Source organism: Mastomys coucha, unplaced genomic scaffold, assembly GCF_008632895.1.
Source record: "Mastomys coucha isolate ucsf_1 unplaced genomic scaffold, UCSF_Mcou_1 pScaffold3, whole genome shotgun sequence".
Classification (NCBI taxonomy): Eukaryota; Metazoa; Chordata; class Mammalia; order Rodentia; family Muridae; genus Mastomys; species Mastomys coucha.
The window spans coordinates 7,562,311-7,574,839 of record NW_022196909.1 but is presented as its reverse complement, the minus strand read 5'-3'; the positions used below and the strand labels follow the sequence as shown (position 1 = coordinate 7,574,839).

The window sequence follows — 12,529 nt, the reverse complement described above, 5'->3', positions numbered from 1 at the left end:
ACCTGACTTCCTTGCACAACCCCCATCTCCTGCCAGCACAGAGCATAAACTCTGTTCATGGTCATAATCCTTTTATTGTAAACAACAAAGTCCCTGACCAGGCCGTCCAGATGTTGGAGGTTTAGCCCTTGTAAAGGTGTCTTGCTTATGGGGTAGGGAGGCAGCTAAACACCATCTTCTAGCCCTGGGCCCTCATCTACACAGGCATCTCACTGAGCCTCCGTTCTTCCCGGAATTGGATCAGAGCATCCCGCTGGTTCACCACTTCCAACAGCTTCCTTAGGACCTGGTTCTCAGACTGCCGATCGGCCTCTGTCTTCAGAGTTTCTAAAGGGAGAAGATGAAGCTTAGAGAACAGGAACCTGGGCAGGGAGCCTGAGGAGAGGATCAAGCTAGCTCAGCCTGTGGATTCTATACCCCAGTCTTTGTTGTTGAGACTTCAAACTTAGGTTTGCCACCCTAGTGCTTCCCAAGTTTTCCTTAGCACCAGCACTCATGTTGGAGGAAATATTGCACAAAATATTGTGCAGCCATGACTGGAGGGGGAGTGGAGGTTTGGGAGTCACATCCTTTGGCTTTCTCCTGAATCGTTTCAGCAGGACATACACAGGCCAAAGGACTGTGTTCCTTGGTCAGTATCCAAAGTCATGAGATAGATAGCTCACAGACCTTCCCGATTGATGTAGCCCCGCAACTCGTAGTCCAGCTGCCGCTGCTTCTCTTCCAGGTCCAGCTCCTGCACCCTGTGGGAACAGAGACAGCAGATGCACAGCTCGGCAGGGCACGCACGGGGATGGGACCTGGCTCCCGTGCCGTGTCTCCACCCCTGGCCTTACGTGATCATGAGCTCGGCCTCTTCAGTCACTAGGCTATTCTTCTTCTGAATGAGCTGGAGCAGCTGCTCCAGCCAGAGTTTCTTCTGCTGTTCTGGAGAGCCTGATAAGATGGGGAAGGAATGGAAGAGGTCACAGGGTGACAGGACCCAGGGACAACAGGCCATCATGGGAATCAGCTATGTAAACATCCACTGGGCTGGGGGGTTTGCTGAGGGCTGACCATGTTGCTGGGAGCCAGAGAGGTGTATGTGCTAGCATGTCACTCCTGAATCTCTACTCACTGCTCCCTTTCCGAAAGGCCAGCTCCAGCTTCGTGCCTTCGGCCTCCAGTTCCCTCATAGCGGCCTCAATCTCGTTTAGTCTTCGCTGGATGGCCTGTGGGTTGTAAGGCAGGACACACCAGATTGGTCAAGAACAGAGCACTGAAGGTTCTCTGAGCTCAGATAACCGACCCTGTCAGAACTCTGGTGCCCGGGGCTCGCCCAGGCCTCACCTGGGCCTTGCAAAACCTCTTCATCTCCTCCTCTTTGGCTCTGCGCTTGAGGGTTCGATACTGCGTTGAGTACTTAGTCATGGTACCTGAGTTCTTGGCCCAAGTCAGTGGAGTCTGTGGGGAAGGTTGGGCCAGGCAGCAGTAAGGTCTGGTCTCTGGTTAGGAATGGAGGAAACTGGGAGGGTGGAAAACTGGGATGGGAAGAGGCAAATTCTGATAAACAGGATAAAGACTTAGAGGCAAGCATGTGAGACTAGGTGAGAAGGCATTCAAAGAGGAGAGCACCTGCTCTTGGTGCTTCTATGGTCAGGTATTAAATACCTGTCAGATGCCTCCTGGCTCAGAGTAGGCAGCTGGGTTCCTGCTATTTACCTGCTCCAAGTCTGGCTCCGAAGTTGGCGGCAGCTGCTCCTCCTTCTCCTCCTCCTCTTCCTCCTCCTCCTCTTCCTCCTCCTCCTCCTCCTCCTCCCCCTTCTCTATGGCCTCAGGAACTGAGCAGATGAGAGGGAGGTATGGGTTGGGAGTCCAGGGAACTCTAAAAATTCTAGTGCCCATTCTCCCTGAAGCCTCCCAGATGAGCACATCTGTAGGAAGAGCACCTACCTTGTGCCCCGACTGGCACACCCCAGCCCACAAAGCTGCTCTTCAGGGACTCTTGGGCCAAGTCCAAGCAACTCCGTGGGGGCTTGGGTGGAGGCTCTGAGCCCGAGTCAGGGATGATATTCAGGGAGGACAGCCTTAGACGTTCTAAACTGGAGAGGCGGATCAGCCGACGTGGAGGCTGGCTGGGGCTCGGGATAGGGCTGACCCTTGTCACAGGAGGTACAGGAGAGGAGGGGTCTGGCTGCATGTCACTGTGTCCTGGTGTAGGGAGCTCCTGGAAAGGCCACCTTATGGTAAGGTCATGCACCCCACCTTGTAGACACTGTCAGGCAGTGAGTGCTCTGGCGACAAGTGTCCTTCAGTGGAGGACAGCATTCATTTACTGCCCGCAGAGCCCGCTGATGTGGGGACACCTGCCTCTTCCCGCATCCCATCACACAGAGTTTTGCTTTAACCTGGCTCTCCAGACTTCCATTGTTGTCAGCCTCCTTTTGGTCCTCCTGGGGTAGGTGCTGGAGACAGTAGAAATATCCTGGGAAGGGTAGGAGAGCTCAGACACTCAGAGGCTTACAGTTGATTTCTAAGACTCCATACCTAGAGCTTTGGAGGGGCTGAGAGCCTGTTTCCACCTATTGTCCAGCCTCCGTCTCCCTCCCCACCCCCAAGTCCCTGTAGCCTCTCCCAGGCCCACTTACCATCTCCTGGATGTTGCCCATAGCCACCTGGCCACAGTGTCACCTCACAGGTATGGCAGCAGAAGCAACCCCGGTGGAAGAAATGGCCGTCCACACAGAAGCGTTCTAGGACGTAGAGGTGCTTCCCACAGAGTTCACACAGATCCTCTGCTCCGGCCTGCACAGAGCCGCACGATACAGGGTCAGCTGCTTGCCAACTGCCCAGGTCTTCCGTTCTCACGTAGCCCTTTTCTACCCTGTTAGGCATTCTCAGACTGGGCCCTGGACCTACCTCCTGGTGTTCGGAGGGCACTGCGGGGACCACACTGGGCTCAGAGACAGGCGGCTCCTCAGTGCTCGGAGTCTCCTCTACCTAAGGAGGTGATGCTCAGGTAGCAGGGGGGTGGATGTGTACAGAAAGGAGGGCTGGCAGGAAAGGGAGGGAGACTAGACAGGGAGACAGGATCAGGACCTGTAGAATCGGCAACGGAGGACAAGACGCAGAGGAAGTAGGACAGGGCAGAAACAGTGCTGGACTCTCCTACCCTGCCTGCATTTACCTGCAAGGGAATGTTCTTGTCACCAGCATCTTCTCTGTGGTCCCGCAATAAGTCCTATGACTGAAGATAACCTGAGCCCAGCTCTCCCCTCCCCTCGGCCTCACTGGGCACCCCTTCTTTAGCCTCAACCCTGCTCTGAAGCCTCACCTTGGCCCGGGTCCGTTGTAGGCTCCTCTGGAGTTTGCCAAGGAAAAGTATAGCACTGGAGGTCCCAGGGGGCTGGCTGACAAGGCCTGCAGGCAGAGTCCAGCTGTCAGCACTGGGGTCTTTACAGCCATGCCGTCCATCCCCCCTCCTGCCCAGCTACCCTCCAACTCACCTGAGCTGTGGGGCGTGTTCTTGAAGGCACTATGGAAGTGGCTGAGGTACGCAATGAGGCCCAGTGGGTCACTGCCAGCCACGACTGCCTGTGCAGACAACACTGGTGTGATGCCCAGCTCATGTTCTGCCACCCTCATTGCCCAGGCCGTGGCTTCTAGAGCTCCCATGCCTTGCAGCTCCGAGGGTTCCCTGTGGGGCATCAGATGAAATGCCAATGAGACACAAGCCTGACTCCACTATAGGCACAAAGTGGGTGAGTGCATGAAGGCTGGCCTGTTGGTAGGTGTCTACCTCGGTGTCATTTTGTGCAGTCTTTTGTTCCCCGCTCATCACTTCCTTTACACAGGCTCCTTGACATGTCTGACCCCTCAGCCCTTTAACCCATAGGGACAGGGCCTCCTGTGGTAGGACTAACCCCCAGGAGTAGCAAGGAAGGCCTGGCTGGGGAAGGGAGTTCCTTTGGGAAGATGAGTTGGGGTTCTAAGAGATCTGAACTGGTGCTGTGTAGCCAAGGTTGGCCTCAAATTTTCAGTGATTCTCCTGCTTCTGCTTCCAACGTGCTTTGATTATAGTTGCATGCTATACGACTAGCAGCAATGTGTATGTGTGTGCATGTGCGTGTGCATATGTGTGTTTGCATATGTGCATGCACATGTATGTGTGCACATGTGTGTATGTGTGTTTGCATATGTGCATGCACATGTATATGTGTGTGTGTGTGCATGTGGTGTGTGTGTGTTTGCTGACTGAACTGAGGTTTCACTCATGCTAAGCAAGTGTGCTCTACCCCCGCCCTCCATTCCCAGTCTTCCACGGCATCCGGATGCATTAGACTCTGTAAAACCTTGCTAGGCGACTGAGCAGAGCCAGACTGGATTACCAACTCTAGGGACAGGCGGAGCTGGGACTCACTGGGCTGCCAACTCCTGCGCAGCATCTTCCTACCGAGCAGTAGAAGGGAGGGCTGGGCACGGGAGAGAGGGAGGTAGGACTCACAGCAGACCAGGCTGTAGGCGATGTACCAGGGCACACAGAGCTAGGCCATCAGTCCACGAGGAAGAAAAGTCAGTGACATGGACTCCAGGAAAGCCAGCCGTCTGCTCCTGGCACCAGTGCAGAAGCTCCTCAGTGCCTGCCGACCCTAGGGGAGCAGAGCCATGCTGTGCCCAAGGCCCACACACACCTGCTGCGGGGCGCGCAGCCTCCTTCCTTCTAAATCCTCGCCCTTCTTGACATGGAGTTGGGAAACAAATAAAGAGCGACTGCTATAGTCTCATAAAAGTCAGGGGAGTGGAAACAAGGGCAGCGAAGCTCAGAGGTTCACAGAACTGGTGGTTTGGGTTCACACCCATGGCAACAGGAAGGGGTTGGCAAAAGCTGGAACTGCATAGCACAGCTGTGGCTACTGAGCACAGCGGTGGAACACAGCACTGCCGGTGGAATACAGCACAGCGGTGCAAACCACTGGGCCGCTCCAATGCTGGCACACAGCTGCTGCCCAAGCTCTGTGGCCTCTACCCCACCCCACTAAATCCACAAAACCAGCTTTGCAGCGCAGGGTTCTCCTAACACTGTTGCGGGCCAACTGTGCCTCGCTGGCCCGCGCAAGGCCTGCTCACCTGTGGTCGGCTTCCTGGCATCTGGCTCGTCACTCTTCCTCTGCGCATGCTCCTTGTTCACCACATCATAGAGGTCTTGCACCTAAGGCAGCTTCCCCTCAGTTTCAAGGCAGCTGACCACCCACCCCTTCAGCCCACAGGGAGGAGCCTGTCTACGCTAGGGCTGACCCCCTGGGACAGCAGCTAAGGAGGGAAGACCAGGCCTGGGAAAAGAAGGCGATCTGGGAAGACAGGCGGTGGGCGTGGGTGGGAGGGCAGGGTAGAGAGAGAGTGTCTGACCTGATTGGGGGTTACAGCCCGGAGGTTCAGGTTGGGGTATCGGGTGGCAGGGTCCAACCCATACTGGGCTACATTTCGATGCATATTCTCGGGGGATGTTTGTGACAGAAGCTGGTACAAGCTCTCACTATCGGTGGTGGTGGAAGGCGGTGCACAGACACGAGGGGAGCTGTCAGCACCCACCCCTGAGCAACCGCAGGGCTTTCCTGTAGTCCCGTGCCTCCATCCCTTCCTTCAGGATCTCCTGCCCCCTTTTCCTGACCCGTGTCCCGAATCATGTCTTGCCTACCAGTACCGACTAGTCTCTGAACCCCGGCCTCACCGTTCAGCCAACACCTCTAGCGGCCCAGCACCCTCTGCCCACCGCTTCACCATCCAGGCGGCATCGAAGGCTGCCAAGAAACCTCGGGCCACTCCAGTGCCCAGAGGCCAGAAGGGCTGCGGGGTATGAGGAACAGGGAGCCACTCAATGAGAATCCAATGTGTGTGTCCCAAGCCCAGACATCTCCGGTGGGGGAAGACCCTTTTCCATCCCACACAGTTTTCCCCTCCACCAAGCAGCCCCTAAGCTCCTCCCACAACAAGCAGGCTTTATATGCCCCGCCCTCTGCAAGAGGGCTCCCTCCTGAACCAAGGCACCCATATGCATCCCTGAAATGCTCACCTCCACTAGGCAGTCTCCCACCAGCCCCAGTAGTAGGCGGGCACCATGCTTTTCTTGGACACGAGCAGAACTCTCTGCCCGCATCATGCTTGTGAAGTCGAAGGCCGCCACATCAGGCCGCCCGCGTGCATCCTGAGCAAATTCTAGTTTCCCAAGCTCGCCGTGTGTGGCGAAGTCAGCCGCTGCTCTGGCAAAGCGCTGCAGAGCCTCGGGTACCACATTAGCTTTGCCCAGCAGCTGATCAGTCTCTGGCAAGTCCTACATGGCCGAGAGATAAGAACCTGAGCCCTCTGAGAGTCGAGTCACACGCTCAGCATCACCCCACTTTACAGAGGAGTACAGAAGGTACACATGTTGAGGCCTAGACGGGGAGAGACTGCCTAGACCACATAGCAATTGAAAGCCAGGCTGGAGGCCAGGCAGTGGTGGCGCAAGCCTTTAATCCAGCCCTTGGGAGGCAGAAGCAGGCCGATTTCTGAATTCAAGGCCAGCCTGGTCTACAGAGTGAGTTCCAGGACAACCAGGGCTATCTATACAGAGAAACCCTGTCTCGAAAAAAACCCTGGGTGTAGACTTCTAGTAGCCTGACTCTCATATTCGAATTCCTTCCTCAATACGCACCCTGCTGCAGAGGGTCTCAAGCCCAATGTCACTGCTGTCGTAGACTTTTGTCCCGATACCATCAAAGCCTTCGTTTGTTCAGCTTTTACAAACAACATACAACTTAGCATAGTACTTAGTCTCGCACTAAGTGTGCAAGCGCATAGTACTTAGTACACAGAAGAAAGGTATCCAACTACTTCATCCATTCAGTGAGCACACAGTAGGTACTTAACTACTCATCAGGTACCAGGCTAAGCCCTGGTGACTAACAGGCAGCGAGAGGAGACAAGAACCCTCTCAGTCCTGGAGCACACTAGACTAGCACCACATCTGTACGTTTAGGCCACACTAGGATTCCTACTGCTACCCACATTCAGGGAGCTCCTGCTGGAGGCAGGGGAGGGTGGGGTCCGTCCATAACTGGGGTGGACTGTGCCCTCCTCCCCACTGGGCCCAGGGCCTACCTGGCGCAACACTCCCAGCTTCAGCAGACATTGCTTCTTGGCTGTCATCACAAAGTAGTGGGTATCATCCTTGTAGTACACTATGTTCTCCAGATCAATACCTGGTGGGTGGAGCAGAGGACTGGAGATGAGCCTTCAACGATTCTGCATACATCACCTCCCTAAGCACCCACGCCGCGGCTGACCTCAGAGAGCTGAGCTCATGGCTTAGGCTGAGTGTGAGTGTCCCACACACAGATCTGCTGGCACAAAGGGGCATCTGTCCTGGCCCCGGAGGCAAGAGGGGAAGCCAGGTGGAATGACAGCTGGGAGGCCTGTATCCCTTGGTCACATAGCAGCAGTACAGAGCCAAAGTAAACATGGCACCCTCTTGAACAGACGTTTGCAACGTACATCATTCTTAGTCTCCAGCATGAAGAAGCACAAAGCAAAATAGCTGGGCATTTAAGAGAGAGTCCCAGGGTCCTTCACACCAAGTGAACAGCTGCTGGGCCCTGAGGACAGTTCTTCCTCTTTTGCTGGTGAGACAACCCAGGATGGGCAAAAGTGGGGTTCCTAGGTCTGACGGGCAAGTGGGAAACATCCCATGGTGAAGGGAAGAGAAAGGGAAGGCCTTTTGAGGGTGAGCCCTGACCTGTGGCTTTGAGCAGGCTCTGGAAGAATTTTTGGTTGTAGATCCGAGCTACACCACTGATCTCCGGCACCTGTGTCTCCTCCACTGTGCGCCTGTTCACAAAGTTGGCCGTGATGCCAATGGCCAGTTTGCCACGCATCTCTCGGATGGTGAAGCCTGGTGGTAGGGGGAAGCAGGGGTAATACTTCTAGGAAGTATGCTCAAGGGAGCATAGGACACCGGCTTCTTTCTATCTATCTATCTATCTATCTATCTATCATCTATCTATCATCCATCAATGAGGAAAAGGGTCACTCACCTTCAGGGACAAATTTGCCTCCTGCAGCTGAGATGAGGACATCAAACTCATAGTTGGCCAGTTGGGCTGGGGGGTTGGGCTGGAGCTGGGCATGCCAGCCACTCCCTGAGACAGAGAGCATGAGAGCCACCAAGGTGCAGAGGTCAGAGGGGCCCTACACTCCCAGGTTAGGCTAGAGAAACAAAATAAATTCGTAAAGGACTCAACAGTCTGGAAAGGAGTTTATCAGATCCCGCCTCCCCGCAGCCAAGGAAGGCCATACTGCGCCTACCTTGCTTTTCCCTCAGACTCGCTGTCTGAGGCCAGGGCTGCCCGGACTTCACAGCCAGGAAAGAGAGCTGACTCCCGCCCAGCCCTCCCTTGGCATCTTGTAGGGATCTCTCTTTGGTGGAGAAAGGCTCCCAAGAGCTCCGAAATACTTACCTTTTCTGGAAGGGGCTTGGAGGCCAGTGAATGTGAAGCCCCAGTGAATCTCCACCCCCAACAGCAACGCCACCTTCAGTAGAAGCAGCTGAAGCTGTCTGATGCCTGGAAGTGAGACAGCATTAGGAATGGACTCACACCTTCTCTCGCTCTAGTGTGTGCCTGTTCAGAGCTACAGGAGGCGTAAGAGAGCACGGAGCCTATCTACAACCACACAACTCTCAACATCTGATAACATCTGAGCTCAGAAACCAGGCAGCTTACTACTTGGATAAGAAAAAAAAAAAATCACTGTCCGTTTTATAGATGTCAGATCTGGTTCTTAAAGGTCACCCTGTTAAAGTGACACCTGTTCACCCTGGCTTTTGCCTGGTCCTGCTGTCTCCCGCCTCTACACTCAGGCACACCAACCCGAGGGCCAACATAAAGTTCTTACTGATATGGTCCAGGGTACCAGTACAGAAGCGCCCGTAGAACTTCTTGGCCCCAAGTGCCCGAAGGTCATGGATGGTGAAGGGCCAGAGGTGGAGCACATTGTGCCTAGAGAACTTGGTACGCTTCTCCACAAGCACCACTCGGGCACCTAACAGTGCCAGCTCCACGGCAGCCCGAAGTCCGCAAGGCCCAGCACCTACCACGAGACACTGCAAGCAAGCAAGCACACAAGGTGGGCAGGCGTATAGCCTCCGGTCTCCTTTTGACTCCCTGCTGCTCACAGCACTCCCCGACTCTACATATTCATTACCTTGGTGTTGGTACAGGCCTGGCCTTGCTGGTACACAAGCTGGCCTGCCCTCTTGTCCAATTTGGCCCACAGTGACTTGGCGCTCCAGTAGTTGAGCTGGGCCTTGATCTTGTGGTACTGGGGCAATCCCCCACCAGACTCCACCCCCAGGGCTCTACAGAGGCCCTGGAAGCTGCTCACTACATCCTGGCACAACTGTGCCTGCACAAAGCTCTCAAAGTGGTCATGTGCGGGGTTGGTGGAGGTTGGGGAAGCCATGCAGGGCCCCTGCTGACAAGAGGAGCCGCTGGGGCAAAACCCAGAGCCTGTGGAAAGAAGAGAAGGAAAGATTGGAGGGAGGGAAAAGAGAGGGGGAGGAGCCAGCAGAGCAGGCCGGTGTCACAAGGGAGCCCAGGGTCCACCTCTGATTGGTTCTGCTCCCAGCCCATTCCCAGGCCACTCCCGAGACAGCAGCTATCTCTCATAAACTGAAATTCACCAAATTTAGAAACGAAAACGCAGTAGTCCTGGGCACAAGGACGCTAAGGGAACCTCCCGTCGTCCAGGGACACAGCAGCCATCATATGGGATCTCTGAGGCCCAGGGGACAAGGAATTGTAGTAGGCGATCCCTAGGTCCTGTAAGTAGGACGGGGGTGGGGGGAGGGTTCTCAGCGGGCTGCCGGGGATGGGGTGGGGGTGGAGGTTTCTCTTCTTGTAGACAGCAGGAACTAACACCCAGTACTACTGCTTGACAGACACACACCCATTTATTCCTAAGTCTCCTTACGCCAGCGCCCTTTGGCGGACTTAGTGCCACGCTGGTTGTGGGATGTGCCTCTCCCCAAAGGCAAAGTTCTTTCCCACGTGCCTGCCTCCTGACAAGGGGCCACACTGTCAGTGTAGGTTCCACCTCGCAGCCACCCAAACTGCGCTCACAAATAGCCTGAGAATGTGGTGACTGTTGACTGTGTGACAGACCTTTTCTGACTCACTGTGGTCAAAACACTTCCCCTGAGATGAAATCGTGTCGCTGCTCCAACGGGCTGTGGGAAGGAGCGGGGGCAGCAGCGGCTGGCCTTGCCCCTTCCGCGGACCCTCACATCATTAATCGACCCCTAGCCTCGCTCCCACGGGCCTTCCTCTGTGCGCTCCTAGGAATCTCTGGAGACAAGGCCTCTCTTTGTACCCTTTTCCTGCCCTCCAGCCCACACGCAGCTTAAGGGCTCTTGAAGGACTTTCTCAAGCTGCCACCGGAAAAGATCAAGAGTACGCGGGGAATGGGTTGCTCTCGGTGGGAGAGGCAGCTAGGTAGGGTGGGTGTCAAACTGGGGGTTAGGTCCTTGTGGGCCGATCTACCATCCCCCTCCAGCAGCCCCTACACTACCCGCGCGGTAGGAGGAGGCAAAGGTTGTCCATCGCGGGTCACTAGGACAAGAGTGGATAGGTCTTCAGAAAGGACAGGAGTCCCTTTTGGAAGTGGGAGTCTGGGAGATGGAGCGACCTCTGCTAAAGGAAATAAAAGAGGTACCCAGACTGGAAACAAGCACAAAGGATGCGCCATAGGTGGAGCGTCTAAAGGGATGGAGAGCTGGACCTTGGGCAGCGTAGGTGAGGAACTCTCAACACTCTAGACGGCAAAATCTGCACAAAGGCGCTGATCTGGGTAGGGCCGGCAGAAGGAACCGCCAAACCAGCCAGGCGTGGCTCCCTACCCCATTTCCCCGGAAGCGCTCCCCACCCCCCTCCTTATTCTCACCCCCAGCCCAGCGAGCCGGCGGGCGCCCAGCTGGCACCGCTGGACTACTTACCGGGCGATTCTGGGGCTGGAAGAGCCGCTTCCTGTCGGAAGGGTGTCTCGGGGCTAGGGCAGAGGAAGGGGTGGCGCACGGAAAGCAAGAGATGCCTGGTGGCAGGAACCCGGGAGTTCGGAGGAATTTGGACCGCAGCGCCAGCGCACAACACAGAGGAAGACTTACCCGAACCTCGTTAAGCCGCAGTCCTCCTCTTGGGACAGCCTGGGCCCCGCCCACGCCTGCAGGGTGGTGCTGTAGGGCGTGGCTCTGCCTGCACCAGGGGCTGCTGGGGGCCTCCAAACGCTCTGAGCCGGCAGGGACCGGGAGGGCAGAGACTTGCGTGACCGTGCCTGAATCCACCCCGGTGGTACCCACGCTGTAGGCCACTTCCGAGAGCTGGCGGAGCAGCGGCAGGCCTCCCGCAAGAAGTTTGTTGAAGCTGCAGGATCCGAGGGTGGCGCCAGATGTCTGAGCTCTGGTCACCTCTCCCACCGAGAAATTCACACTCCTGTTGCTATCGAGGATCCAGTTGCGGGGGTCCATCTCTCCTGGGACAGGTCGGTCGGCTCCCAGGTTCAGGCTAAGGACAAAGCTTAAAGTCCTGGTCCACATCTTTCAGCCAGGTACACAAAGGGAACAAGGAGTCGCGCGCGCGCGCGCATGTGTGTGTGTGTGTGTGTGTGTGTGTGTGTGTTCGTTCAACTAAGGAAGGCAGAATGGTAGGGTATGTGGGAGAGGCTAGGACTTCAAGGTTCAGAACTAAAGTCAAGACTCAGGAAAGAGACAATGCTGAGAAACTTTGGAATCTAATTCTTAGTATTTCCCGTTAGGAAATTGTAGCGTGACGGTAATTTTTCAAAATCAAGCAGCTCCAGTTAAAGTTAATAAAACGGCAGTTCTCATTTATTGCATGAGCGTTGACAAAACCTATTTTACTAAAAAGTCAATGAGACTTCATGACCACACAGGGTCAACAGCCAGTGGCATAGATGCCATCAGCCCGAGGCCTTTGTGGACTCCAACCTACCACTGTTAATCCATGGAACTGAAATAATGTCTGGCATCACGAGGAAGTAAAATCGCTATCCCAGAAGTGCTTAGCCTAGGAAAAAATGGCTACATCTCTCTTCTGGAGGTCTGGGAACCAACAAGAGCGGAGGTCCAGTGGCTGTCTTTTTGGGTTTGGGTTTGAATAAATCATTTTGCCTTTTGTCCAGAGATACTGGGATCCCCAGTAAATCCGGAGTTCCCGGAGCACGATCAGCTGCGGCTGATAAGAAGGCAGAGAGAGAAGCAAGAGGAAATGCCAGTTCCCTGCCAGGAGACGCCAGCAGTTCGGCCAGGGCACACAGCTCTGGAAGCCAGGGAAGCCTTTGAGCTGGGCCCACTCGTGTTCTTGAGAGACTCTTGAGAGTGACATCATCTTGCTCAGAACAAATTTGCAGAATGTCAGACACACCCATACTTAAACACACAGTGTAAAAAATGCTCTAAAAAGCCCAGTATAAATGAGCTTCCGGCTTTCAGGATCATGCCTTT

The 12,529-nt window shown here is 55.2% G+C and overlaps 1 protein-coding gene across 4 annotated transcripts; it reads right to left on the bottom strand.

Moving 5' to 3' along the window:
- Window positions 1-54: 54 nt before the first annotated feature.
- Window positions 55-11,281, bottom strand: Mical1 (microtubule associated monooxygenase, calponin and LIM domain containing 1). 4 transcript variants are annotated; one of them, XM_031347101.1, is made up of 24 exons: window positions 11,174-11,281; window positions 9,217-9,521; window positions 8,908-9,115; window positions 8,472-8,576; window positions 8,049-8,153; window positions 7,751-7,906; window positions 7,117-7,217; window positions 6,050-6,307; window positions 5,708-5,823; window positions 5,386-5,512; window positions 5,107-5,188; window positions 4,484-4,628; window positions 3,486-3,676; window positions 3,314-3,399; window positions 2,899-2,979; window positions 2,628-2,784; window positions 2,388-2,464; window positions 1,933-2,206; window positions 1,702-1,820; window positions 1,330-1,443; window positions 1,118-1,211; window positions 837-936; window positions 670-743; window positions 55-327 (listed from the first exon to the last, which is right to left on the bottom strand). In XM_031347101.1, exons 2-24 carry the CDS (start codon window positions 9,472-9,474, stop codon window positions 197-199), a joined length of 3,159 nt encoding a protein of 1,052 aa, XP_031202961.1. In that variant the 5' UTR covers window positions 9,475-9,521; window positions 11,174-11,281; the 3' UTR covers window positions 55-196. The 4 variants fall into 4 exon arrangements, with proteins under 4 accessions (XP_031202961.1, XP_031202960.1, XP_031202962.1 ...); XM_031347100.1 differs by having other exon boundaries at window positions 11,006-11,210; XM_031347102.1 differs by lacking the exon at window positions 11,174-11,281 and adding an exon at window positions 9,695-9,826.
- Between the last annotated feature and the right edge of the window lie 1,248 nt (window positions 11,282-12,529).